This window comes from Gossypium hirsutum, chromosome A12 (genome assembly GCF_007990345.1).
Source record: "Gossypium hirsutum isolate 1008001.06 chromosome A12, Gossypium_hirsutum_v2.1, whole genome shotgun sequence".
In the NCBI taxonomy this organism is placed as follows: domain Eukaryota; kingdom Viridiplantae; phylum Streptophyta; class Magnoliopsida; order Malvales; family Malvaceae; genus Gossypium; species Gossypium hirsutum.
This window is the reverse complement of record NC_053435.1, coordinates 80,340,184-80,367,454: the sequence shown is the minus strand read 5'-3', so window position 1 is coordinate 80,367,454 and position 27,271 is coordinate 80,340,184. Positions and strand designations below refer to the sequence as shown.

The following is a 27,271-nucleotide window of genomic DNA, read 5'->3' as shown; positions in this document are numbered from 1 at the left end:
ATTAAGTGCTTATAAGATTATTAAATTAAATTTTAATTTATGGTAAAATTACATTTTGGCCCCTCAAAATAAATAAAATTATGTTTAATTGCTTAAAAAATACTAAAATAAAAAATTAATACATTATAAAATTATATTTTGATCTCTTAAAAATTTATTATTCAATTATGGCCACTTCTAAAAAAAATTCTAGATTCATCCCTATTTAAACTAATATAAAAATAGGAAGATCAAATTGTATATAACTAAAGTATGGTGACTAACTTCCTAATTTTAAAATAAATGAGTGACTAAATTAACAGTGCAAATTATAGACATATTTTCATATTTTCATTGACCAAACTATAGAGAACAATTTAACTTAATACTTGATTATACAACATCTCTAACATCTCTAATGTCGGTAAAAATAGAATTACGTAATAAATATATTTTATAAAAAATTGATATAAAAATTGAATTAATCTTTTTTAAAAATTATAATACTTTAAGTTTAAATCTCATTATAAATGTGTATTTTTTTTTATTTTTTATATAAAAGATATAAAACGACCAAAAACACACTTAAAGTAATTATATTACTTTGCAAACATGGTATCTTAGTCATTATCCAACTAAATTGGTGCTCAGTTGACTCATGGCTAGACTTGCACATGGGTCGGTCCACCCAGCCCGGCTTGAAGGCCCGCTTAAAAAGTGGGAGGGTTTGGGCAAAAATATAAGCTCGAAAAATGAGCTTGGGCAAAAAAAATAAGGCTCATTTAAAAAATGGATTAGGCCTCAGGTAAAGCATTTTTGGCCCCGGGTCCAGCCCGAATTCACAAAAGAACAAAAAAATTGCTATTTTTTGTTGTTTTAATGTTATTTTATTGTTGTTTTCTCCCTATTTTGCTACCATTTCACTATTATGTTACTACTATTTTGTTGTTATTGTTTGGATATTGTATAACGCTTGTTTATTCTTAATTTTGTTATTATTTTAGAGGCATTTGCTTGTTAAGTTGCATCTATCCTAGTGTTATTTAAGTATACATATTTTTTAAAATTTATTCAAGTTGTTGGGAAATATTTATTTTAATACTTTTAGTATTTTTGATGTATTATATATATTTAAAATTATATAAAAATTAATATAAAAAACTAATACAGGCAGGCCGAACTCAGGTTTTAGCATTTTTATTTTTTATATAAAAGATATAAAACGACCAGAAACACACTCAAAGTAATTATATTACTTTGTAAACAAGGTATCTTAGTATTATCCAACTGAGTTGGTGCTCGGTTGACTCATGGCATCAACTCAATTAAGTAATTAATATAAAGTATAGAAACACCCTCAAAATAATATAATTTACTTTGTAAAGCGATGTTATTTTAATCATTACCCAATGAATTGGTGCTTGGTTGACTCGTAATATCAACTCAATTAAAAACGTTTGATATATTTAGTATAGATAAATAAAATTATTTTTATAATTATTAGTAAGAAAAATGTGGTATTAAAGTAGATGGAAGTGTAAGAAAAAAGTGGGAGCCAATGATTTGCTTTTAGCCTTTAAAGAAGCATCAAACCCATGACTTAAAAAGAATAAACTATCAGACTGTAATACAGCTCCATTTTGTTAATTTGTTGTGCTTTTTTCATACAATCAAACCCCATTTTGTGGATTAAAGTTTTTTTGTAATTTTACTTTCATCATCTTATTAATGGTCATTAAACTCTTCATAACAAGATAGTGATAGAAAAAGTATTATGGAGTTTTTTGTATTAAGAATTAAATTGTATTTTGTTCTTTTTTTTAAAAATAGATAAATTAGTCTTTGTATATTAGATAAATAATAAATTAATCATTCTGTTAAAACTTTCATCAATTTCTACTATTAACCATGAATCACACATTTGGTTGTTCCGTTAATCATATTAGTTCTTAACAGTAAAAATGAATGAAATTTTTAACAAATATCACCAATTTACTTTTTGGTCTAACATACATAAATTAATTTCCTTATTTTTAAGTAAAAAATACAATTTTTTAATAGGAAAAAAAACATTAATAACCATTGAAAGCAGCTATGCATAATTGAATTGGTACATTAAAAATCTATCACACAACCTGTTTAAGTGGAGCCTCTCTAGTTTAGGTCACAGCTAATACAATTTTAAGGCTTATAGTTAAGGCAACAGCTGGTGGCTAATGTTTATTGCTTATTGGCTTTGAATGCATAGAGGTAAGCTATCTATAGTAGATTACTTGTATAAAACAAGATATTTGAAGAAATTTTGAACCCAATTTAAAAAAAAAAATCACTAATAATTTCACTCGATAAGATCACTATCATCAATTATTTACATTAGAGGTAAATCTGAAGAGGATAGATAGGAGTGTTGGCCTCCCAAATAAACTTGTATTTTAATCTCTAAAAGAAAAAAATATGTCTAATCCCTTTAAAAATGATGAAAATAATAAATTATTATTTAATTTCAACTTCCTCTAAAAATATTTAAGTTGTATCATTAACCTAACAAGAAAATTTTACACTACAAACACTTTACGATAATCCTCTAATAAAAAAAGAACACGTAACCTATATATCGTTAACCTATATACACATAACTCTATGAAGTTCAATCAAAGCAAGATAATCATCCTGTACTCGTATCTCTCTAGGCTCTCAATTCCCACAACTACCAAAGTCATTTTCACAACTCTTGACCTGTCAAATGAACTATCTTTGCAACCTTCTCCATCCTTAAATCCATCAACAAATACAATATATATAACACTTCAAAACCTAATGGTAATAAAAAAGTAATATCAATCTTCAAAAAAGAAAATCAACATGAGATCAACCTGCTATTTATAATTTATACGTTAGGATTTTATATTTGGGACTTAGGGTGCATGTTGTATCACGTTTTAGAAGTGTATATATATATGTATGTATGTATATTTGTGCATATATGTCCCCACTTTCGAAATACTTTATTTGAGTTAGAACACTTTTCCTTTTTTAGAGATTAAAAAGCAGGGAAAATTCTACCTTTGATTTCAAAAGAAAGAAAAGCACCCTCTACTCTTTTCACTTTTCTTTTCCTCTTTTTTACATTAGTCATAATAAAAATCCTTTAAAAAAAACTTACAATTATAGCATTTCAAACCCCAAAACTTACAATTTTGAGTTTGTGTATTATAGATGAAAATTAGTGCTCATAATTTTTTTTTGTGTAGAGATTAAATTCAACTCGATTTTGGATTTATTCATAGTAGAATGTGAGTAATGAAAAAGGAATTTCATCGATCTTAATAAGGAATTCAACAGAAAATCTCGAGTTTGAGTCTTGTATATGAAAAAAAGTATTGATAGATCTTGTTCTAGTTTACATATTCAACTCAAACTCATGTTTAAAATTAGTTGAAATCAAATATAATTTAAAAAAAAAAGTTTCATACAATAAATAAATTATTACCCACAAGTGTCAGATGCTATAGCAAGTTGCACTTTCAAGCGAAAACTCACGTTGAAACATTATAAATAACAATATTAGAAGTATCACAAACTCCAAAAAGATAAATCTTTATTAGTAAAAGTATCATAAAAATCTATGAAATTGATTTTTTTATTAAAATTTTTATTTTTTTATACAGTTAAAAACTGATATAACTTACGGAATAATCAAATAGCAATATGTGACTATTATGTATATTATATTATGACGTATAAAAATTAATATTTAAAAATAAAAATAGATGAAATTTTGAAGTAAATTTATTATTATTTTTAAAAAAAAAAAAGCTAAATGAAATCTTACTGTCAGGGGCTCTACTTGGAAAAAACAGCTGAAGTATTAAATTAAATGCAGCGGCAAAAGCATTCATCTACCCACCTTCTCTTCCTCAATCTTCTTCTTCCTTTTTGTTTTCTGTGTTTTTTTTTTTAGTCCCCAAATGGATTCTCCCTTTCCGTTCAAATGGCAACCCCTCCCCTTTCATCCCCTACTTATCTCACCACCAATTTAGGCGTCGGCTACGCCATCGTCGTCGCCCTCGGCTTCCTCCTCCTCCTCTCCACTCTCCTCCTCGCTTCCTACATTTGCTTCCGCTCTTCCTCACCCCTTCCACCTCGTGCCATTTCCCCAAACCCCATTTCAACACCCACCGCCGCCAACTCCGACGGTATCGTCCTCCCCAGGATTGTTTTCATCGGCGAAGAAGACCATGAAAACGACGAGGAAAACGTCGTCGTCTTTGGGCTTGATCGTGCCGTCATAAACTCTTACCCCAAGTTCCGGTTCAGCAAAAAGGAGGTGTCTACGGCGGTGGAGGTGACGGGTTCTAGTGCTGGGAACACCATTTGTTCGATATGTTTGTGTGAGTATAGAGAATCAGAGATGTTGAGGATGATGCCTGAATGTAGGCATTGTTTTCATGTAACTTGTATTGATGCTTGGCTGAAACTTAATGGGTCTTGTCCTGTTTGTCGGAACTCACCGCTTCCGACACCGATTTCTACGCCTTTGTCGGAAGTTGTACCTTTGTCTCAGTACGATGCTGATCGGAGGTGGTGGTGACTTTTGGCTTTTGGGTTACCATCTTTTTCATTTTTTTTTTCTTCAATTTTTTTCCTGTGTGGAAATTTGGTTTTTTGTCATGGATGCTTTTTTTTGGCTCAATGAATGGTGATTTGGTATATTTATGGTTTCAGTCTTTATACTTTTCACATATTTAAAATTTAGTCCCTTTATTTTTTTTAATCTTAAGAATTCATTTTTCTGCTCTTTTAATCTAATTAAAATCCAATTGAGAATAGAAGTGATCATGGGTTGAGCTACCCGGCTTGACCCAAAGGCTCGTCTGAAAAATGAGAGGGTTCGGGTAAAAATGTAAGCCCGAAATATTAGTTTGTGTAAAAAACGAGGCCCGTTTAGAAAACAGACTGGTCTCAGGTAAAATTTTTTTGGCCTTAGCCTGGCCTGACTTGAATTATATACTAAATAAATTTTTTTAATCATATTTATTTTTTTATTTTCAATTTTAATATAATCACTTTTATTATATTTTCAATTTGTGTATTGTTTTAAGAATTATTTTAGTTTTATTTTTTTATTTATTTCTTATTTTAATATTTATTTTTATGTTTTTAAATGTATTTAATTTATTATATAGGCTTGGCTCAGGTTTAACAATTTTCTTTTGGGCTGGGTTTAGATAAATTTTTAGATCCATATTTCGATCTGGGCCAGGCTTAGGTCTAAAAAATGGACTTAAAATTTTATCTAGGTCCAGCTCGACCCATGATCACCTTTAATTGAGAAGACATCAAAGTAATTTTATTAAATTAGATTATGTGTTTTCTTTAAAATAAAAAACTTGCTCATGGGACCAATAGTACGCGTCTGGAAGTCTAAATAAACAAATAAAATTTTGGGTAAATTCACAATTAGTCACTAAGTTATGGATAAATTTTCATTTTAATCACTTAACTAAAAAAGTTACAATATAATAACTAAATTTTTTGAAATTGTTTTTTTATGGCTCAATTGTTAAGTGATGCTGTTTTAGTCGGTATAATACTAATTTTAGTCATCAATTTTATAGTTTTTGTCAATTTGATCCTGATAATATATAAAATGATTAAAAAACTCAAAATTATTTAAAAATAGAATTTTTTTCATTTTTGTATAACAAAAAGATAGGTCATGAAAAATAATGTAAAAAATAGACAATCAATAATTTTGCTTAATATTTCTTTAAAGAATGGGTATTGAATCTTTTTATACAAATAATATAGAGAGAACATTTAAAAATAATTTTCCCTCATTTTCTCACTTTATCTATTTTAAATTTTTATTTTCTTTTATTTAAAATTTAATGTTTACAATTTTTAAAAAGAATTTCAATTCTTATTATTTAATATATAATTAGGGTTAAATTGACAAAAATATAGATATTGTAGACTAAAATTATTATTATACTAATTAAAAAGTGTCAATAATCGATTGACAAAAAAAATAATTTACCCATAATTTAGTGATTAAATAATTTGTCTAGAATTTTTTAAAATTGTGGTGTAAGATTTTCGGAAGTGAATCTGAATTTATGATGTTTTCAGAAAAGCAAAATGAAAATCAAATTAAAAATATAGAAAATTAAAATTTAAATGTAGGAAAAAATTTAAGGAAAATTGGGTATTTAGAAATGTTTAACGGAGATAAGTTGACTTTGAATTTTCTTTTCTTTTTTTTTTTTTAAAATCAAACCTTAAACACTTATCCACCAGCCAGAATGGCCCTTTAAAAGAAACGAGATGAATGTAGTAATTTGGTCCAAACGTTGTGGTTGGATAGTGAATTTTACATTTGGGTTTAAAATTGATCATCAATAACCTTATACCATCATACCAGATAGTCAACAATGGAACAAAAATACAAATAAAATGCCACAAATTTATTGTCATCTAGTATTTCTTTGTCATCAATATCCATTTTCCCGTATAAACAAAGCAACAGTGAACAATGGGAGGGATTTCATCTTTTATTTCAAGTATATGAAGGAATTGGTCGAAGACTTTTGAAGATAGAATCATCTCGGCTACAACATCCAATAAAGAAAACTATACCTTTTGGAATAATTACATCATCCGAGAAAACCCTTTCAGTATTTCGGTAGTAATCTCGATAAACGACCACTACCTTCCGATGTCGTGAGAGGAACGGTCGAGAATTCAGAATCTGAATGTTCATACTGCCGAAGATTTCCTACTGAGGGAGTGGGGCTCGGAGAGAAACTAGACCTAGAGAAACCAGAACCGCCAGTTGTTTGGTCAGACGCAGATGTAGTAGGTCCTGTAGCATTTGGATTTCTTCCATTAAGGTCTTCATTGGATTTACTAGCACCTTCCGCCCTCTTTTCTCGTTCTTCGGTTTCCTTGAGTAGAAAATCAACCCAAAGATCTGCAATTGACTGAGGAAAAACAAAAATCCAGGTGTTCATGATACTGGGAATAGTCAAGGCTGACTTATATTTGATTGTTTCCCATTTTGACGCATCTTGAATTCTACGTAAACTTGCATGTCACGGATAGTGAAAATGTAATAGGTTTCAGAGACTACTGGTAAAAGTACCACGGAAGCTCCTGTACTAGGAGTCTGATTGCATCTTGTCCTAACTAGATTTACTGTAAAAGACTGATCCTTAGTACATTAGCATGAGATACACATGGTCAGGTTATTTCACTAGTCACGCCAGTTTTTGACAGTATGAATGAATGAAATTTCGTAACAAAAAAGATCAATTTGCTCTTTGATCTAATGTACAGAGACTAATTTGCCCATATTTTGCGTAAATGGGGCAAAGTGCAATTAACTCTTACTATAAGGGCCTCCATGATATTTTTACTGATACTACTAGTTCAGGGACACCAAACCAATTTTGACCCATTTCTTAACACAAATGACAAACGGCTAAATAAGAAACATTATTTATGGGAATTCGGACATTCGTTTTCTGAATAAGGTGAAAAAAAGAAGTCACCTGATTATCAGGGGCTATACTTGCAGGTACATCAGCCGAACCTCCACCCAAGATGCCACCAACCAAACGACCAGGTAGACCCAAAACACCCCGAACAACACCTTTGCCAGTACCTTGTTGAGCAATACCTATCCGCTGCTTGTCTTCATCTGAGAATCCCAGCATCCGAACCATAAGTTCCAAAACCTGGAATTCATATTAATGTAAGTGTAGGAGAGTACAGCAAAGTTTTTTCTAGCAGAGATCAATGCCACAGCCTCGATTACCAAATAATAGCTCGCAAAAATGAAATGGATAGAGAAATTTCATTATCTAGTTGTGTCACATAATTACTCGAACCATTTTATACCTCTTTGCTGTGGTTTCTCTGGAAGTAGGTCACAAGTAGTTTGATCACAATACGCCTGCAAAAAAGTCAGTTGCAATATTAACGTTCTAGTTATTCATAGAACATTAAAAAAACGAAAGAGCCACAGCAGTTTCAAACTCAAATAAATAAATAAATAATCCACTAACAAAATAATAATCAAATATATTCAATTGTGACATAAGTTAGTGTCAGTTAACATGGTAATGGTTAAATCCAGTTCTAAAATGTAGACAATTCCTCATAGTAAGAATATGATTCAACATCTAAACAGGCTAACCTGTCAACAAGATAATCAGAGTCCATCGACATTCTGTTAAGCCTTGTCATGCTATGCTCAAGAGCACGCCTTAGCTTACTGTTATCTTCCTCAAGCTTGTTTACTCTTGCTTTCCCTTCTGCTAACATTCTTTCAGTTTGCGAAAGCTTTGCCAGAATTTCTTCCTTTTCCCTTTTTGATAATTCTGCTTGTTGATCTGCATCCTGGAGAATGCACAGATGATCAGAAAGGAAAATAAGGGAAAAGCTCTTGACCTCGAGACACATGCTTTTCCACATTCCAACTCATGAAAGGAACTGTGTAATAACTAGGAAAGGAGGGAGACCATACTTTCAGAAGACCAGAAAGTCTAGAGGATTCTTCTCTAGCTAGAGCCAAATCTCGCTCCAAATGCTCCTATAACAGAACAATATAAAGCATTAAATCAAAGTTTTGTCTTTGGCCAGTGCCATCTTGAGTGTTTGTCCATACACAACGCTAAAGATTTACTTACCTTAGCTTCAATTTCAGCATAGTACTGACCGAGAGCAGTTTGAAGATTTAGTAGTTCAACATTTTTTGCATCTATTGTTCTCATGCAGTTTGCAAGTTTCTTATTAAGATCATCTATGATTTCCTTAGACTTCTGAAGTTCGTTGTTGTTTGTCATCTTAGCTTCCTCCTGACCTGCCATTGCCAGCTTCAGGGCTTTCTCGAATCGTGCAATTTGAGCTCTTTGATATTCATTGCTCTCACGAAGTTCTTCAATAATTTTGCTGTCTTCATCCATTTTTTCTGATTCTTCAGATTCCTAGAAAATATAGCAGAAAGATAAACCATGTTTAATTTGACTGCAGAAATTGTAAGAAATCACATTAAAATATACAGGATCCAGGATCCTCATAGAATGTAACAGAGGAAACAGAAAGTTGAAGCTGATCCTATTAAAAACTTAAAGTTAGACAACCATGCTACTACTGTTTTCTCTCATGGTGGCATATTCCCAACATCCTCATCCACATAAATATAGAACAAAAAATACATAGAAGCTAAAAAGATCAAGACTGCATTTCTTAATAAAAGTTCCTCTGCTCTTTTCCCAAGGAGAGGGGTTGAATTATGGTAACAAGGTAGAGCATTATATATTTGTAAAATATACAAACAGTGGCCAGACAATTACAGTTGCATGCAAGACTCTACTAGGTGGTCATATTGTAATATCAACAAGTCAAGAATAACAAAGAAATCCTTTTAACATCACATAATCTATGCTAAACAATTTGACAGATGCCATTATAAGTGAAACTTGAAGACGTATATGACTAAATTTTCACCAAAAACTCCATAAAAGTTCAAGGGGGTGCAACCTTTTCTAACAAATGTTGCTTAAGACGATTTAATTCTTGTAAAGCCTTATCCCTTTCACGGCAGGTTTCTTTCAGATCCTTTTCCATTTGCTGCAGTGATAGTTCCATTTCTTTCATCCGGGAAGAACTTCCTGATGAATCTAACTTCTGGAGAAAAAGTTATTACACACAAAGAATTGATAAAATTGAAATGTTGCATATAAAAAGTTTCAGCAAAGAAAATATAACAATAACCAATAATGAATCAAACTTTGCTAATGCATAACATATGCACGCATGCACATCCAAACCAACCCAAAAAATTGGCACCTGCAGAGAATATAGTTCATGCATAGCAAACTGGATATTACCAGAGTCTCTGAAGCATTGGGATCGATCTTGCCAGTTAAAGATTTCCTGCTACTTTCCAGGGCAGCTTCAAGTTCATTCTTCTCCATCTATGAGAGGATACAAATGGAAGTACATGCAGGATGTTAATATAAAGGAGCAATATAATCTTTATCGATGATAATACACTTCTTCAAATGGAAACTATTAACAACACAAGCAGGTATCAACCTTTAGACGAGTGTTCTCTTTCTCCAAGGTGGAAATAGCTCTTTTCAAATTATCCTGTGTATCATCTGCACTTTCATCCTCCTGTCTATTCAACTCCATTTGCAAACGTCTTATTTCTACCATTTTTCCATTCAATTCACTGCGTAATTTGCTCAACTCAGTGAACGTCTGTCAATGCTCAGTAAAGTAAGAATATTTGACAATTAAAATCCAGAGAGAAAGAAAAATAGAGAAGAGTTTATGCATGATTCTTTTAGATGGGACAAATGAGGAACTCAAAATGGTCTTCAACTAACATAGACTGAAATGATTTGCTAACTCCCAAACGCTATTCAAATGAAGAACACAATTATACAAAAGTAGCAAACAGATAACAAGCTAAACAATTAGCCGATATTGAATAAACATTATGCAAAAATTCACAGAAACATAATAATTTCAAGGAAGACCCTAGATACTGGGATTGATGTTAAAAATACAGAAATGAAGTACAGCAACTAGATTATACAATTGGAACATGCTAATTTGAAGCGATAGAAAGCACGAAAAGTTTGTCAAGTCATCATCGCTATCCACGTTGATGATTAAGGGTAAATGTGTATGAATACTGCCTGAATTGAAGAAAACACATTAAGCAATTTTCAACAGAGGAACCATCATGTGCTATAAAAGAAGGGGTGGAGGCAAGGTCATTTAAAAAAGTCAAAGCAATGATAACATCTATCAACACCAAACAATTTAGAAGCTTACTTTATCCTTCTCTGACTTCAGTAACTTAAGCTCCTCCTGAAAAGACTCATTCTGCTTGTGCTCCTCTGGAATTTTACAATAAATAAGAAGAAAGATGATATTTCCTTTGCTTGACAACAGATGATATTGCAAGCATCATAAATGGGTCCTCAAGGTGTACAAATTATACCTTGCAATCTCATCTGTACATTCACTAGTTTATCATGCTCTTTTTCAAGTTCCATCTTGAATTGCTTTATTTGTTGTTCATGACTAGCTTGAACTGCCTCCAGGGACCTATTTTTCTCTTCCAGCAAATCTGCAAGCTCCTAGAAGGCATGCATATATATAAAATTTTCATCAAGTTCACCTGTTATCTTAAGAAACAAATAGAAATACAGAGGAAAATTTTTATTTTGGAATAAAATGGAAAAAACCAAGAAAGAGCTTAGTATCCCCTAAAACGAAAGGGGGAAAAAAGCAAAACAGCACAAGGTTTCATGACCAGGTGAACAGCAATTACATTCCAACATCCTAATAGTGCCTCTTATAATAAAATAGAGGGGGAAAAATAGTGCCATTACCTTTTCTCTTCCATCATGTTTAGAGGTAAGACCATTGGACATTTGGTTTCCACCATGACGATGTTTTACTAGACTTGCCGACTTACGCAGTTGGTGTGGTGACTGATCACCATTTCCCTGGAGAAATGGCTAATGCCAATCAGCCAATAAACAATGATTTAACAGACAGAGACATGCACATTATGATAGCAGCTCACTTCTGGCTTGGTGGCAGCAGAATCATAATTCAAGACAAACTTACAACATATCCAGTGGAAATAAATATATGTTCCAGTACAAGAACAACAAGAAAGCTCAATAATTAATATCACACGTGTTATGTAATTGAGCCACCAAACCATCCAAGTATCCCGACCAACTCATTTGATGAAGGAGAGACATCAAGACCACAAGGTTACAAGAAGTAAAAGACCAATCTTTCATTCTATAAACAAGGTTTCATCTCTACATTCAACTTTCTGTCGCATCCACCTATTGGGAGGTTCAAGGTTGCCACAGGTATGAAACATAATACAACAAAACCTTTTCAGACCTGCTTCTCTAGTTACAGAAGCAATAACATCAGAAACAGCAGACTCAGTAGTAGCACATTATGTTTGCTTTATTACATGGAACTACATATGCCTTCGGAATTGCAGAACCTAATGCATTAATTCCAGGATTTCTCAATAAACAAACCTCAGACAACTCTAACTGAGAGTAGCAACTACCTTGGGTGCATTAATTCCATTACTAGATACTTTGGAACTTTCGCTTCTAGCTGCACTCAGAGCTGCATTTGTCGCATTCAAATTTTGTTTCAATGAGCCATTCTCTTGGTTCAGCCTCGAAATTTGCTCCTGGAAATGGAATGCAAGGAAAATAGAGAGAAAGAAGCCATTTGAAAATGTTTAAAAACTAGAAGAAAGCTGTAAATTATTTGCACTATTATCATTTGTAAGAACTGAATTTTAGACCAACCCTGGAAATAAACTAGAACAACCACAGCATGCCCTTATTGCCATATAATATATCACCGGTCATAATTGTAAACTACCAAGTTGGCACAAGATATTTTTAAATCAAACAATACGAAAATTATCAGATACCTCTTTTTCTTTTAATAAAGCAGCATAATTGAATGATAAAGCCTTAATTTCTGCCTCGGATTCCTGAAGCTTCTTAATTTCTGCTCTGTATCTTTCAATCTACAAAAATAATCATAACACAGTTTATTTATCATGCATGAAAAGTAAAATACCACAAATTCCCTAGAAATGCCAAGCCCACTAGTAAAGTAACTTCCATGAGATTAAAGAATAAAAAGTCATGCCAACAATTGACTCAATCAAAAAGCAAACAGTCATCTGTGACACCAAAAGAGGATCTTAGGAAGCTCTGAAAGAGGTTACATTCAACCCTAAGCCAAATGCTCTTCAAATATTATGGCAGAGACCATATTATGAACCTGAATAAGTTTTTCTAACTAGTCCTCGCAATGAAAATCTTAATACTAGAAAAGATTACACTCAGCTACTTGGGTTCTAGGAGGCTCTCTATCAACACCAAGATGACAAGAACAAATCCGATATAAATGTTACTAGTATAGCTTGTTAGACTTACAATCATCAAATAAAAGTTCTATGCGTCCATGTAAAGATCCTTGAACTATCTCAGCACTATTTCATGTTATCAACAACTTCAAACCTCACCAAGATATATATATAAGTTTAAGCAATAAATCTTTGGAAATTGAATTCATCAAGTCAAAGTTTTGGATCTACCACTAGGTATTTACAGAGTACTTTCAGGCTTAAGCTATCACTTCACAAAGCTTGATTCCAGATTGCCAAAGAACAAAATATTACCAACTCCAACTATCAAATGTGATATATATATCCCTAATAAAAGATCGACACTAATATCCTCAATTAATAGAGACTGTTCACTCATTCGCGAACTCAAACTGTAGTGTGAACTAATATCATTCCATGATTCTACAAATTCATCAAAAAAACAAGCTGAATCTATTCCAAACTAAGAGGCGCCAAACATTAATTTAAACAAAATCAAGCGCGAAAACTAAATGCAATAATACCTCAGAATTAATCGGCGAATCGGTTCCATTAGCGATCGGAGAGACTGAAACGGGCTTTGAATGGGCAAACCTATGAGAGTTCCTTCTATCAAAGAATGGCGAATGATCTCCATTCCCTGAACCGTAGATCTCGCGTTCTTCGTCCTCATCGTCGTATACATCAAGCGCGATCTTATGCAAATTCTCTTTCAAATCCGCAATCGAACTCCACATCTTCCAAAGCTCCCGCAAATCAAATTCGTGGAAAATAAAAATAAAAAACGTAGATGGATTTCAAAAATACCTGAGATTTTCTTCGATGAAATTAGGGCAAAAAAGAACCGATACGTTTGAACAACGGTTTTGAGGATTTAGAATGTTTTTTATTTATTTTTGCAGATATATAAACAAGAAATAAAAGGGTTAATTAACGTATGCTTAAACAGTACTGGTTAAGATCCATTGGGCGGATCCTGAAACGGGTCCGTTCGGGTTGGCCCGTTTATACCCGATTATTTTTATTTTTATTTTTATTTTTTGATAATATCCTATTTAATTTTTATTGTTCGTTATAATGGTAGGTAAAGGCGGTTGAAATTTTACGCCAAAAAGAAAAAATCGTAACGGCTTTCCTCTCCTCTCTTTGAAAACAATAAAAGAGTAAATTGCATCTAAAGTTATTAAATTATTATTAAGTTTACATCTTAGCTATTTAATTATAAAAATTTATAAAATAATCACTTAATTATTCGAAAGTTTTAATTTAAGTCATTAAATTATTTTAATGTTTTTATTTAAGTTACTAAATTGTTAAAATTTTTTAAAGTTTGACTAACAAGCTCAAGGAGGAAGACAAAAGTTTATCTTTGAAAGGCCGAAATTGAATTATAAAATTTTAAAGAAATCGAAGTATAATTTTATCTTTGTATATGCTTGTTACTTTAGAACTTTAATGGGATTAAGTTAAATTTTTTTCAACTTGGAGGCAAAGTGTATTTTTACTATTAAACTATTTTATAATTTTAAAAGCTTAAAAGAGATTGAAATGAGAATTTGTCCTTGAGAGAGCTCTAAGCGATGATTTGACGATCAATGCGGTGGATTAGTACCCATCGAGGAGTAAAAGAACATACCTCAGATCCAAGTTGATCTGGCAATCGTTATAGGAGATCAGAGAAGAAAGCTATTTGAGTTTTGGTTCGCAGATTCATAACGTTTAAAATTGTTTTATGAAAAAAAAAACCTTAATTGTAGAAAAAAAAAGAGAATAAGAGTTTTCGATTAATGCAGACAATTTGAATAAAGAAAGTCATATAATAGTAATTTTAACCACATAGTGACTTAATAAAAACTTTTGAAAAGTTCAGTTATCATTTTATAATTCTTTAAAGTTAAGTATTTAAACATAAACTTATTAATAGTTTAGTGACTTTCGACATAATTTATCTAAAATAAAAATAAAAAGTGGTAATTTACCGATAAGATTTTGGTCTTAAAAACGGTCCGACCGACATGATTTTCTTATTACATTTGTTGAGATTCGTTTTCGTTGAACATGCCACGATGATTAAGAATATGAATTTACACATTAGTATCGACAAAGTCAAAGGCCCAATTTCCATATTTATTGGTAAATTCCACAAGGTTTCCTTGAAATATGATCTAAATTTTAAATCAGTTCACAAACTTCAATATATTTTAATTAGATTCTTAAACAATCAAATATCCTATCAGTCAATTCCTTTCATTAACCAAGTCATTAGCTCGGGCATTAAGCATAGACTCAAATATGACATAGAAAATATTTAAAGCACATGGATCAAATTATAAACACATACATTGTAAACACATACATACTTATTGATTAGCCAACTTAGAATTAAAATGTTAAAAAAAAGTCAAATTTTGCTATTAATCCTTGTATTATGCATAAAGTATAGATTTAGTCTCTATATTCTAATTTGGTTGTTTTTAATCTTTGTATTTTTTTCAAATTTGAAAGTTCTAATCATAACCCAAAAGGTAGTTATTAAATCTAATAGGTTGAAGTTTTTATATTAGTCTCGTATTATGCATAAATTGTGAATACAGTCATTTTTAGTCTTACTTTTGGAATTGTGAATTGTCAATCATGACTCAAAATAGTAACCATTAAATATATTAATTAACATAACGTGGCTTTTTTTGTGTGAGTATTACGTGAAAATGATAATTTGATATGACATTACCTATATGATAATATATTTACCGCAAAATATTTTGAAAATAGCAAAATTTAACAGCTAATGTTTTAGATTAGGACTAGAATTTCAAAACTCAAAAGTACAATGATAAAAATGATCAAATTAAAGTAAATGGACTAAATTTGCAACTTACAAATAGCACATGGACTAGTAATTAAATTTAACCTAAAATTAGTCCTAAATTTTATTAACATTATTTGTTTTTTAGGACATCAAATCCAATATGTCCACACGATAAGTATACATATTTTCGCAGTTTGAATCACATGTTAGATTCAAACTTCATTCAACATCTAAAAATTATCGCTATACAGATGAAAAGATCAATTTAAATCTTTGCAATGAGTAAGAGATTTATGCTTTAGGTATGTAAAAGCTAGTATTTTTTTGGAACTAGATTTGTGCTTGAATTGATTAGATCATTAATTATTAGTTTGATCCGTTCGTCTAGTTCAATCAAATAAATTTTTTAAATTTTTTAAAAAAAATTAAAAAAATATTAATTCTAGTTCAACCATAGGTTCAATCGATCCATATAAGTTTACAGGCCAATCGATTTTTTACCTCTCTCTAAACCAATATCCTAGTCGAATGGATCTAGTTCAAACAACTTTGGTAAAATCCAAACTATCATTGCAAATGCAAGAGGTAAACACATATTCGATTCATGTGTTTCAAACATTATTTGAGTTAGAATTGAGCTGACATTTAACTCTTAAGGTTCTTTTTTTTATTATAAAAACACATAAGTTAATGGCTAGACTTGTTCATAGGCCAAGCTACTCACCCACACTTCAGGGTTGGTCCGTAATTTGGGAGAGTTTAAGAAAAAATATTAGGTAAAAAAAAGAGTTTTGGAAAAAGAAAACTAAACTTGTTTAAAAATGATTTTAGCTTGAGCATGAACAATCAACACCCTAGCCTAACTCATTTTTTAAGTTTATAATATTTTATATTATGTTAATTTTATATATTATGTAATTTATAACACATGAAAATTAAATCTTTAATGTAAACCTTAAAAAAATGTTAAAATCACTATATATAACAATTTAGTAAATAAAAAATATATAAATTTATTAAGTATTAAATTAAAAATAATATAGAGATATATTTTTAAAAAGTAATACGGTTGAACCTAAAATAGACTTGGCTTAGGTTTTTACAAATATTGGTGGGTTAATGCAAAATTCTAAGCATATATTTCGGGTTGAATCAGATTTGAGTGAGTATAAAGTGAGTTAATATCATATATATATATATAGGACCTGACTTGGTCCAAGAACACTTCCAATGACTAGTAATTATAACATTTTTGAAGTTTAAGGATCAATTTAGAATCCAGACCTTAATTGGAGGATGTCTAGTCGAATTAACCCTATTTCTTGAAAAACCCTAATTGGTCTATTGGGCTTGGACTGAGTCTCTAGTTAGCGGTCTCCTCCATCGGCCCAATGAATATCCAGCTCGTTCTTTATAAAGAGCAACAATCCTCTCCGCCTCTGTCATTCACGTAATCTAGGGTTTTAGCATTCGAGTCCCCCTCATTGTGCGGCGTCTCATTCAGCTCCTCTGGTTCGCTTTCTCTCCCTTTTGCGTCTCTCAATGTATTTTTTTTAAATTGAAGTTTAAAAAAGTCGTGATCTATGCGATGAAGATAACACCTGGAAAGGAAATTCGATTGCGCGAGTTTAACTAATTCCGCAAGATGAATCCTTGATATTTCTGGTTCGTATTCACTGAGCATCATCGTCATCATCATCTTTTTTCTTTTTACTGGCTTTGGATCTGTAATTTTTTATTGCGAAATGTGTTTTTTTGCTGGTGATGGAGAAACGAAGGGCCTATGGATGGAGTGCGAAAATCGATGCACTTTAATCCAAGTTTGCCTTCGGAAAACAATGTTGAGATTGGACGATCCGGATCGACGTCCATTTTCGATTCGGTGTGTTATTCAGTTCTTATTTTCGAACATTTTTCTTAATTTCTTGAAATTAAATTGGAATTTTTTAAAAAATGCGAAGGTCCCAGCAGATAGGTGAGAACTCTATGAATTGAGACCTTTCTAACAAGTAAGCATAAAAATGCCTTCGCAAATTAAATTTTGCCGAATCGTAGGATGCCCAATTAATCCATTTTTGGAGCGTCTGGAACCCTCGGCTACATTCACTATCCAATTATTTTTTAAAGAAAACCCTAAAATCAAATAGTTTTCAATAGATCCTAATAAGTTGACAGTGATTTAGGAAATAAATCTTAATAAGCAGAAGCTATAACTGTATTGTAATTTGTAAAGCAGTATTAAATAGCTTTAATGATACGCGTTTGCACAATTAAAAATTTCAATCCAAAAATTTTAAAAATAAACAAAAAATTGAATCAATGGTTTCAAACAGGATTAACTAGAATTAATAATCGAAAAATTAGGTTTGTCGGGAATGACTATCTTCGACATTCACTAATATCATTAAGTTATGGTGAAACCTGGAGTGCTGGCAGGGAATCTGGTTTATCTAAAATAGAATTTTTTTTATTTAGCTGTTGGAAATTTTTAAAATTTTATATTAATAAAATTTAAATTATATTTTGGCCCTTACAAATGGTGAAAATTTAATTTAAATTTTTAAAAATTTTAAAAATAAAACAATTAAAATAGTGAAATTATAAAAATAGGGCTTCGAGTTGTCATCTTGATTGTAACTTCAAAGTTTTTGTGTCTTAAAATACATTTTGAATGTTTCCATACTTGGGAAATGGGATCCAAAAATTTTATTTTCAAATACCTTCAAATCATACTAAAACTATTAACGATCATTTCAAGTAGTAATTAAAACTCATAAACTATGTAATATCCCCTAATATTAACAGTTCAAAATACATTAAACTCAATATTAGAACAATTAGAACAATTAGATACCATACTTTATACCATGAAATTTGTTTGATACCCTTTTTTTTCTAAAGTCTTAATGATGTGATGAGACATGTGTTTCAATCTATTCTTTCACTTCTATGTCGAAAAATAATGCCAAAGTGCACATGAATTCAAACCTTATTGTCACTTTGTTTATTCCACAATAATACTATTATTATATTTTGTGAATTTATCATAATACTAAATAAAGTATTCAATGTTTATAAAATTCACTAATATTACCATTAACTACTTTGTCATTTCACGATATAACATGAATTTTTTTTTATCAAAACTTACTTACCATAACTTTTTGCTCATGCTAGACACGTTTGAACTAGATGAATACATGAAACATATCACGATACACAAAGCACAAAGGTGCGGGAAACACGAGCATCAAAACACAAAACAAAAAAAATGAGGCATTGAAGTGTAATATCACGATTAACACGAGAGTGCTTTACCACTAGTCTACATGGGCTCTTGAATATAACCGAATTAACATTATTTATTCATGGAAGTTTTGCATTTTTTTAATTTAGTCCTTATTTTTATGAATTAAAGAATAATTATAAGTTTCAATTATAATAATCACAAGATTTTTTCCTTGTCAACAATCTCAAATCACTTGTTTTTCCCATCTCCTTATAACTTGATTCACTTTTCCAATTTCTTTCTTCAACATGTCAAGAACATAAATGATAAAACTTTACATGAGAAATCTTTACTTTTAACATCATTTCTATACTTTTCTAATAAGATTAAACTTGAGGACTTGATAAAACCTTGATATTTATACCTTATTCTCTTGATTTCAAACCTTAGTTTGATTTTTTCTCTCCTCCAAATATGAACACACATCTTCTTCACCTGAAAATCACCTTGCTAGGATGTTGTATTCTTGATTTCTCTAAGGATTTTTATAGAAATTTGATGGTTTTAAGCTTAGTTTTGATGATTATTGTGGAAAGAGACCAAATTGAAAGAAAATGAAAACTTTTCCTTTTATGAATGGTGGTGGCGTGAAATGAAGAAGAAGATGGATGAGTTTTCTAGACTCTTCATAAAAAGATCCTATTAATTTAATAATTAAACTATTAAAATATCATTAAAAAATCGCTCATTTTGTCCTTCGCAATCTCTACAATTTCTTCTACAATTCATGACGCTTAGCTTAGTATATTTACAGTTCTAGTCTTTCCTCTTTTTCCACTCAATTCAATTTAATCATTTAAACTTTTATTTTTTACACTTTTACCTCAACATTTTTCATTCTCTTACAATTTAATCTATACCCCAGATTTACTTTTCTCAACATAGAGTCTTTTCAATTCCTTTTTGTATCGATCTACCTTATCTACTAACATTGTTAATTATTATTTTATTTACTTCTTCTAACTCATATATATATTCTCAAATTTACCCTGTTCATTTCAGGGGGTTTTAAAGACGTTATAGTGAAAGCTTGGTACAAGTGAGCAAGAGTCATAGCTCCAAACAAAACTTCGAGCGAAGTTGAAACAAGTGAAGGAAAGGCAAAGGTTCAACCAAGACAAAACAAGGGACTTAAATGCTAGTATACTTAAAGCTCGAGTTAGGTAGCACAAAAGGATCCAATACTTAAATCAAGTTTTCTATATGTAGATTTCTATGTGAGTTGCCATGTTTAAAAATTTAACATTTTAGTTAATATTTCCATTAAAAAAACAACAAATTAACTTTTTTTTTCTGAAAGGTTGTTGGTCAAATTTGACTCTTTTCAAAACATTGAAAAGCTGAGTTTAGCTCGAAAAAAGAGTAAAGATCAAATTGACAATATATATAAACATTAAGGGCCAAATTTGACATTATGTCAAAAATTAAAGGCCAATATGATAATTGGGGTATAATTTAGGGGCTACTTTATTATTTTACTATTACACTGGCTGCAACAGCTTTTACATCTACAATGTTTCGTTTTATTTCTCTCAAAGCTCAGCTCCATACATACATATGAAACACCATCAAATTTCATAAGCATGACAACGTGTAGACTAGAATTAATCCACTTCTTCAATCTTGGGTCCTGCACCAGAGCCACCAGATCTAGTCTCAGCACCACCATTGATGGGAACATCACCACCACCACCACCTTGGTACATCTTAGCAATGATGGGATTACATAATCCTTCAAGTTCCTTCAATTTCTCTTCCAATTCATCAACCTCAGCCAATTGATTCCTATCAAGCCATTCAATGGTTTCATCAATGGCTTTCTCTGTCTTCCCTTTATCTGATGGATCAAGTTTCCCACAAATCTTATCATCTTTAATGGTGTTCCTTATATTATAAGCATAGTTCTCAAGTGCATTCTTAGCTTCAGCCTTCTTCTTCACTAGTTCATCCTCAGCTCTGTACCTCTTTGCTTCTTGTACCATTCTTTCAATCTCTTCTTTACTTAATCTTCCTTTATCATTAGTGATTGTAATCTTGTTCTTCACTCCTGCTGTCTTGTCTTCTGTAGACACATTCAAAATCCCATTTGCATCAATGTCGAAACAAACATTGATTTGCGGCACACCTCTCGGTGCTGGTGGGATACCAGTCAGCTCAAAATTTCTGAGCAAGTTATTGTCTTTAGTTCTTGCCCTTTCACCTTCATACACTTGAATCAAAACCCCTGGTTGATTATCAGCATAAGTAGAAAAAATCTATTTTTTTGTCGGAATCGTTGTATTCCTCCGAATCAACACCGTCATCACACCGCCGGCAGTTTCAATACCAAGACTAAGAGGTGTAACATCAAGAAGAAGCAAATCTTGTACTTTATCATCCCCTTCGCCACTTAAAATAGCAGCTTGTACAGCAGCACCATAAGCAACTGCTTCATCAGGATTTATACTCTTACAAAGTTCCTTACCATTGAAGAAATCTTGTAAAAGTTGTTGAACTTTAGGAATCCTTGTTGACCCACTGACAAGAACAACCTCGTTAACTCGACTCTTATCAAGTTTAGAATCTTTAAGACATATCTCAACAGGTTCCATACATTTCCTAAACAAATCCATGTTCAGTTCTTCAAACCTAGCTCTTGTAATAGTGGAATAAAAATCAATACCTTCATATAACGAATCAATTTCAATGGTGGTTTGAGCAGTAGATGGCAATGTCCTCTTTGCCCTTTCACAAGCAGTCCTTAGCAGTCTCAATGCCTTTGCATTACTACTAATATCCTTGTTATACTCCCTTCTAAACTCTTGTACAAAATGATTCACCAACCTATTATCAAAATCCTCGCCGCCAAGATGAGTATCCCGGCGGTGGCTTTAACTTCAAAAATCTCTTCTTCAATCGTCAACAATGAAACATCAAAAGTACCCCCACCGAGATCAAAGATCAAAACATTTTTTTCACCAGATTTCGAACCTTTCTTATCCAAACCATAAGCAATAGCAGCAACGGTTGGTTCATTGATGATCCTTAAAATATTAAGTCCAGACTTGTGACTTCAACCTGCTCCACTACAGCTTCAGGGAGACAAGGTTTATAGCTTTAATCTGGTCTACTGCAACTTCAGATAGATAAGATTTGCTATCTTCGGTCTGCTCCACTGTAACTTCAAGGAAATAAGACTTGCGGCTTTAACCTGTTCCACTATAATTTCAAAGAGATAATCTACTCTACTGCAACTTCAGAGAGATAAGATTTGCTATCTTCAGTCTGCTCCACTACAACTTCAGGGAGATAAGACTTGTGACTTCAACATGCTCCACTACAACTTCAGGGAGATAAGCTTTAAAGCTTTAATCTACTCTACTGCAACTTCAGAGAGATAAGATTTGCTATCTTCGGTCTGTTCCACTGCAACTTCAGGGAGATAAGACTTGTGACTTCAACCTGCTCCACTGCAACTTCAGGGAGATAAGATTATTCTCAATGACTATGATTCGACCCACTGTAACTTCAAGGATATAGAATTTGTGGTTTCACTGATCTGTTACACCACTCTCTGGGAACATGACCTTAGAATCCATTTCATGGGCCTAGTTATGCCTAGTGATTAGGATGTCATGATCAGGATGAATCAAATGCTTCTAACTAGGCGTGTATGAATGATATTTGCATGAATACAGAATGTTGTTTTTCAAGAATAATCCCTTTTTAATACTTAGGTTGTCATTGTTCGTTGTTTATCAAGGTTTTGTCACTGATGTGTTACCACGCCTTCTTATTTAGCTGGTATATTTGACAGAAAACCCAAAGAAATAGTCACAATTTAGACTATTCTTTTCTCAAATAATCCCAATCCTTAACTTCGGATAGTTTTGACTAATGGTCCCACTTCAGGTCCTTGTACTATTTAGAGAGCTTTTCAGAGTAATACATAAAAATCCTTTTGTTTGAATATTACTAGTCCATTAATCGTTATTTTAATGAAAAATACTTGAAAAAAATTATGACAACGGACAAGATGGAATTTTATTGAGAGCAAAGCTTGAAATGAATTAATCACGATAGAAAATTTGCTAAAGTACAAAATAAGGATAAATTAATCAAGATAGTGCATTTTACCAAAATACAAAATGAATAAGATGAAAATAGGTGCCCCAGATATCGTAGCATGAGTTTTTCAGCATAAAACTTCTCGAGGACCCTTTGAACTTGATACGTGTTTAGAAGAACTAGAGTACTTTGTTGATGCCCCAAGATGTAGCATCCTTCCTTCTTGTTAATTCGGATCGAACAAGACTACCACATGCCCTACCTTTGATCAAAATTTGAATTTTCCTTTTTTTGGGTTTTCAGCTAAAAACCCCTTTGGTTTCAGGGCGCCGGGTTTTCGCATTGGCCTCTCCTCTTTTTTTTTTAATTTAATTTTAGGTGAAGTATTTCTTGATCGAGTCTGAATTCACAGGATTGGACAAGCTTTTTCCATCCATCTCAGTCAAGATCAACGCTCCTCCAGAAAAGGCCTTCTTTACCATATAAGGTCCTTCCCAGTTTGGCATCTACTTTCCTCTGAAGTCCTTTTGTATAAGAAGGATATTTTTTAATACTAGGTCCCCCTCATGGAATTCTCTGGGACGAACCTTTTTGTTGTAAGCTCGCATCATTCGTTTTTGATACATCTGACCATGACGGATGGCTTTCAACCTTTTCTCTTCAATTAAGTTTAGTTGATCGTATCGGGATTGGATCCATTCTGCTTCATCCAATTTCAATTCTGCCAAAACTCTGAAAGAAGGAATCTCAACTTCAATGGGTAAAACTGCCTCTATTCTATAAAGTAGAGAGAAAGGCGTTGCCCCGGTTGAAGTTCTGACAGATGTTCGATAAGCACAGAGGGCAAATGGTAACTTATCATGCCAATCTTTATAAGTCTCAATCATTTTCTCCATAATTTTCTTAATATTCTTATTGGCTTCTTCTACTGTACCATTCATTTTTGGGCGATATGGTGATGAATTGTGATGTTTGATCTTGAACTGACTACAGACTTCTGATATTGTACTGTTGTTCAAATTTAATGCATTGTTAGATATGATCCTTTTTGGTATTCTATATCGACATATGATTTTCTTCTTCAAGAATTTGCTGACTGTTGACTTTGTAACATTGGCATATGAAACGACTTCTACCCACTTGGTGAAGTAGTCAATGACCAAAAAGATGAATCAATGCCCATTTGAAGCTTTTGGCGAGATCGGTCCAATGACATCCATACCCCACATAGAGAAAAGCCATGGAGAAGTCATAACATGGAAAGGCGAAGGAGGGACATGAATTTTATCTCCGTAAATTTGACATTTATGACATTTCTTGGCGTAATTAATGCAGTCTCCTTCCATGGTGGACCAATAATATCCGAATCTTATGATCTGCCTGGCCATTGTGAAACTATTGGCATGTGTCCCGTAGACACCCTCGTGGACTTCTTCCAAGATTTTTTAGCCTCAACAACGTCCACACATCTTAGTAGCACCTGATTCTTTCTTCTTTTATATATCTAAGACATAGTCACTAGCCAGTCTTTTCAGCGTCATTTTATCGTTCTTAGTTGCCTGGTCAGAGTATTCACGATTCTTCACGTATCGTAGTATATCGTGGTTTCAAGGGTGATCGTCTTTTTCTTCTTCTTCTTCTATATTGTAATAATAAGCCAGAGTCTCATAAATACTCATCTGGATAGGTTTCACATCCTCTTGTTTGTTCACTTTAACCATTGAAGCCAAGGTAGCCAAAGCGTCAGCCATTTGATTTTCGTTTCGTGGAAGATAGTAGAAGGTGATGTCCTGAAACTCTTTAATTAGCTCCAGAACCAGCCTTCGATAATTAATTAATTTGGGGGCCCTTATCTCCCATTCATCTTTGAGTTGATAGATCACTAGTGCAGAATCCCCATGATACATGCTTCGTATTTTGCTATATTATTCGTGCAATCAAAATCCAATTTACTAGTAAATGGATAATGATCTCCGTTTGAGGATATTAGGACTGTCCCGATTCTGTTACCCACAGCGTTTGAGGCTCTGTTGAAGTTTAGCTTCCAAGGATAACCTTTTTGAGAGTCTTTTTCAGTGGTTGCTACATACATTAGATCTTGATTCGGGAAATCAAATTACAAAGGCTCGTAATCTTCTAGAGCTCTACTGGCCAGAAAATCTGCTATTGCACTCCGTTTTATAGCCTTTTGATTCACGTAGACTATATCGAACTCAGACAGCAATTTACCACCAGGCCATTCTTCTATTCAAAACAGTCGACTCCATCATATATTTTAGAGGATCGAGTTTTGAGATGAGCCAAGTTGTGTGGTATAGCATATACTATCTCAGTCTTCGGGTTGTCCAGGTCAAGGCGCAACATAACTTCTCGATCGATGAATACCTTATCTCGTATTCAGTAAATTTCTTATTGAGATAGTATATTGCTCTTTCTTTTTTTCCTGACTCATCATGTTGCCCAAGCATGCATCCTATTGAATTTCTGAATACTGCCAAGTGCAGTATCAACGGCCAGTCTGGGCTGGGAGGCATCAGTACTAGGGCATTGGATAGATAATGTTTGACTTTCTCAAAAGTATTTTGACACTCCTCATCCCAAACGCCTGGATTGTGTTTCTTAAGGAGACGAAATATGGGGTCGTATTTCTTAGTTAATTGTGAAATAAACCGGGCGATGTAATTTAGTCTTCCTAGGAAACCTCGAACTTCTTTTTGAGTGCGTGGCGGAGGCAATTCTTGTATAGCCTTCATTTTATCTGGGTCGATTTCGATCCCCTTTTCACTGACTACAAATCCTAACAAATTTCCTGACCTAGCCCCGAATGTACATTTTGCTGGATTGAGCTTCAACTGAAATTTTCTCAATCTCAAGAATAATTTCCTCAAGACTTGTACATGCTCTTTCTTTGTTTGGGACTTTGTGATCATATTATCAACATAGACCTCGATTTCTTTGTGTATCATGTCATGAAACAAGGTTACCATAGTCTTTGGTACGTTACTCCTGTATTTTTTAGTTCAAATGGCATCACCTTATAGCAAAATGTTCCCCGCATAGTCACGAACGTGGTCTTTTCCATGTCTTCAAGATGCATCTTGATCTGGTTGTATCCCAAAAAACCATCCATGAAGGAGAATAGTGAATTACCTGCCGTATTATACACTAAAGTGTCGATATGTGGCAATGGGAAATTGTCTTTCAGGTTGGCCTTGTTCAAGTCCATGTAGTCTACGCACATTCATACTTTTCCATCTTTTTTAGGGATGGGAACGATATTGGCTACCCATTTTGAGTATTTAACCAATTGTAAGAAACCAACATCGAATTGTTTCTTGATTTCTTCTTTTATTTTCAGCAAGACGTCAGGTCTTATTCTTCGGAGCTTCTATTGAACTGGTTTGCACTCTTCCTTTATAGGGAGTCGGTGTACCACGATATCAGTGTTTAGCCTAGGCATATCTTGATATGACCATGTGAAAATATCTTTGAACTCTTGGAGTAATTCAATGAGGTCACGTTTTGTCTTTGTGGTGATACAAGCTTCGATCTTCACCTCTTTATCTTCTCCTAAACCCACAACTTCCACTGATTCTTTGTAGGGTAGGATTTATTTTCATCTTGTTCAACCATCCTTAACAAATCAAGAGATAGACTACAGTCTTGACCATCTTCAAAATCTGGGGTTCCTCTGGACACATATCTTGCTCAAAAGGTGATTTTGAGTCGTTAGCAGCGTCACTCATATCATTGATATCTAGAGACCTGTTATAGGAACAAGGAAAAATCCAAAGAACAAAAAAATCCAAGAATAAATATTTGTATGGTATGATTATGAATGAAAAAATAAAAGAATATTTGCTCAAAGTGGGACAAAAGATGCATTTTATTAAAATAAAGATTGTTGGGCATAAGCCTATTTCACAAAAGGGTTCTTATTTCTCTTAGGCCTAGAGCAATAAGCGTGTTTTGAACATTACTCTAAATTAATTCTAAAGATTACAGGGATCTCCTCCGCAGTCCAATTGTTCAAAACACTCCCTGGTATGTAAGGGCGAATGCCTGATAGGTTTTCTTCTCCTATTCCTTCTTCAGATATGGCATTAATGCTCAAATTTCTCAATATTTCTTTTGTTGTTTCTTTTCTTGTCATTTTTCGTTCAGGGTGAATAGTTCC

General features: G+C 32.6%; 2 protein-coding genes, 1 non-coding gene and 1 pseudogene across 4 annotated transcripts; 2 read left to right on the top strand and 2 right to left on the bottom strand.

Annotated features, from left to right (window-relative positions):
* The first annotated feature begins 3,813 nt into the window (after window positions 1-3,813).
* Window positions 3,814-4,691, top strand: LOC107923840 (RING-H2 finger protein ATL67). Its single transcript, XM_041082790.1, has one exon. It carries the CDS (start codon window positions 3,971-3,973, stop codon window positions 4,568-4,570), a length of 600 nt encoding a protein of 199 aa, XP_040938724.1. The 5' UTR covers window positions 3,814-3,970; the 3' UTR covers window positions 4,571-4,691.
* Window positions 4,692-6,425: 1,734 nt separating this feature from the next.
* LOC107923851 (golgin candidate 4) lies at window positions 6,426-13,902 on the bottom strand. 2 transcript variants are annotated; one of them, XM_016854011.2, is made up of 16 exons: window positions 13,757-13,902; window positions 13,474-13,686; window positions 12,485-12,583; window positions 12,107-12,235; window positions 11,397-11,513; window positions 11,003-11,141; window positions 10,834-10,898; window positions 10,084-10,251; window positions 9,876-9,962; window positions 9,526-9,672; window positions 8,673-8,969; window positions 8,510-8,575; window positions 8,180-8,382; window positions 7,882-7,936; window positions 7,533-7,718; window positions 6,426-6,962 (listed from the first exon to the last, which is right to left on the bottom strand). In XM_016854011.2, exons 2-16 carry the CDS (start codon window positions 13,684-13,686, stop codon window positions 6,654-6,656), a joined length of 2,280 nt encoding a protein of 759 aa, XP_016709500.1. In that variant the 5' UTR covers window positions 13,757-13,902; the 3' UTR covers window positions 6,426-6,653. The 2 variants fall into 2 exon arrangements, with proteins under 2 accessions (XP_016709500.1, XP_016709494.1); XM_016854005.2 differs by having other exon boundaries at window positions 13,474-13,856.
* A 3,809-nt stretch (window positions 13,903-17,711) lies between these two features.
* On the top strand, window positions 17,712-17,865 carry LOC121211620 (small nucleolar RNA snoR145). The gene has a single exon (XR_005906839.1). It is a non-coding gene; the product is annotated as a small nucleolar RNA snoR145 (small nucleolar RNA).
* A 2,786-nt stretch (window positions 17,866-20,651) lies between these two features.
* On the bottom strand, window positions 20,652-26,320 carry LOC107919523 (heat shock 70 kDa protein-like; annotated as a pseudogene).
* Window positions 26,321-27,271: the final 951 nt, after the last annotated feature.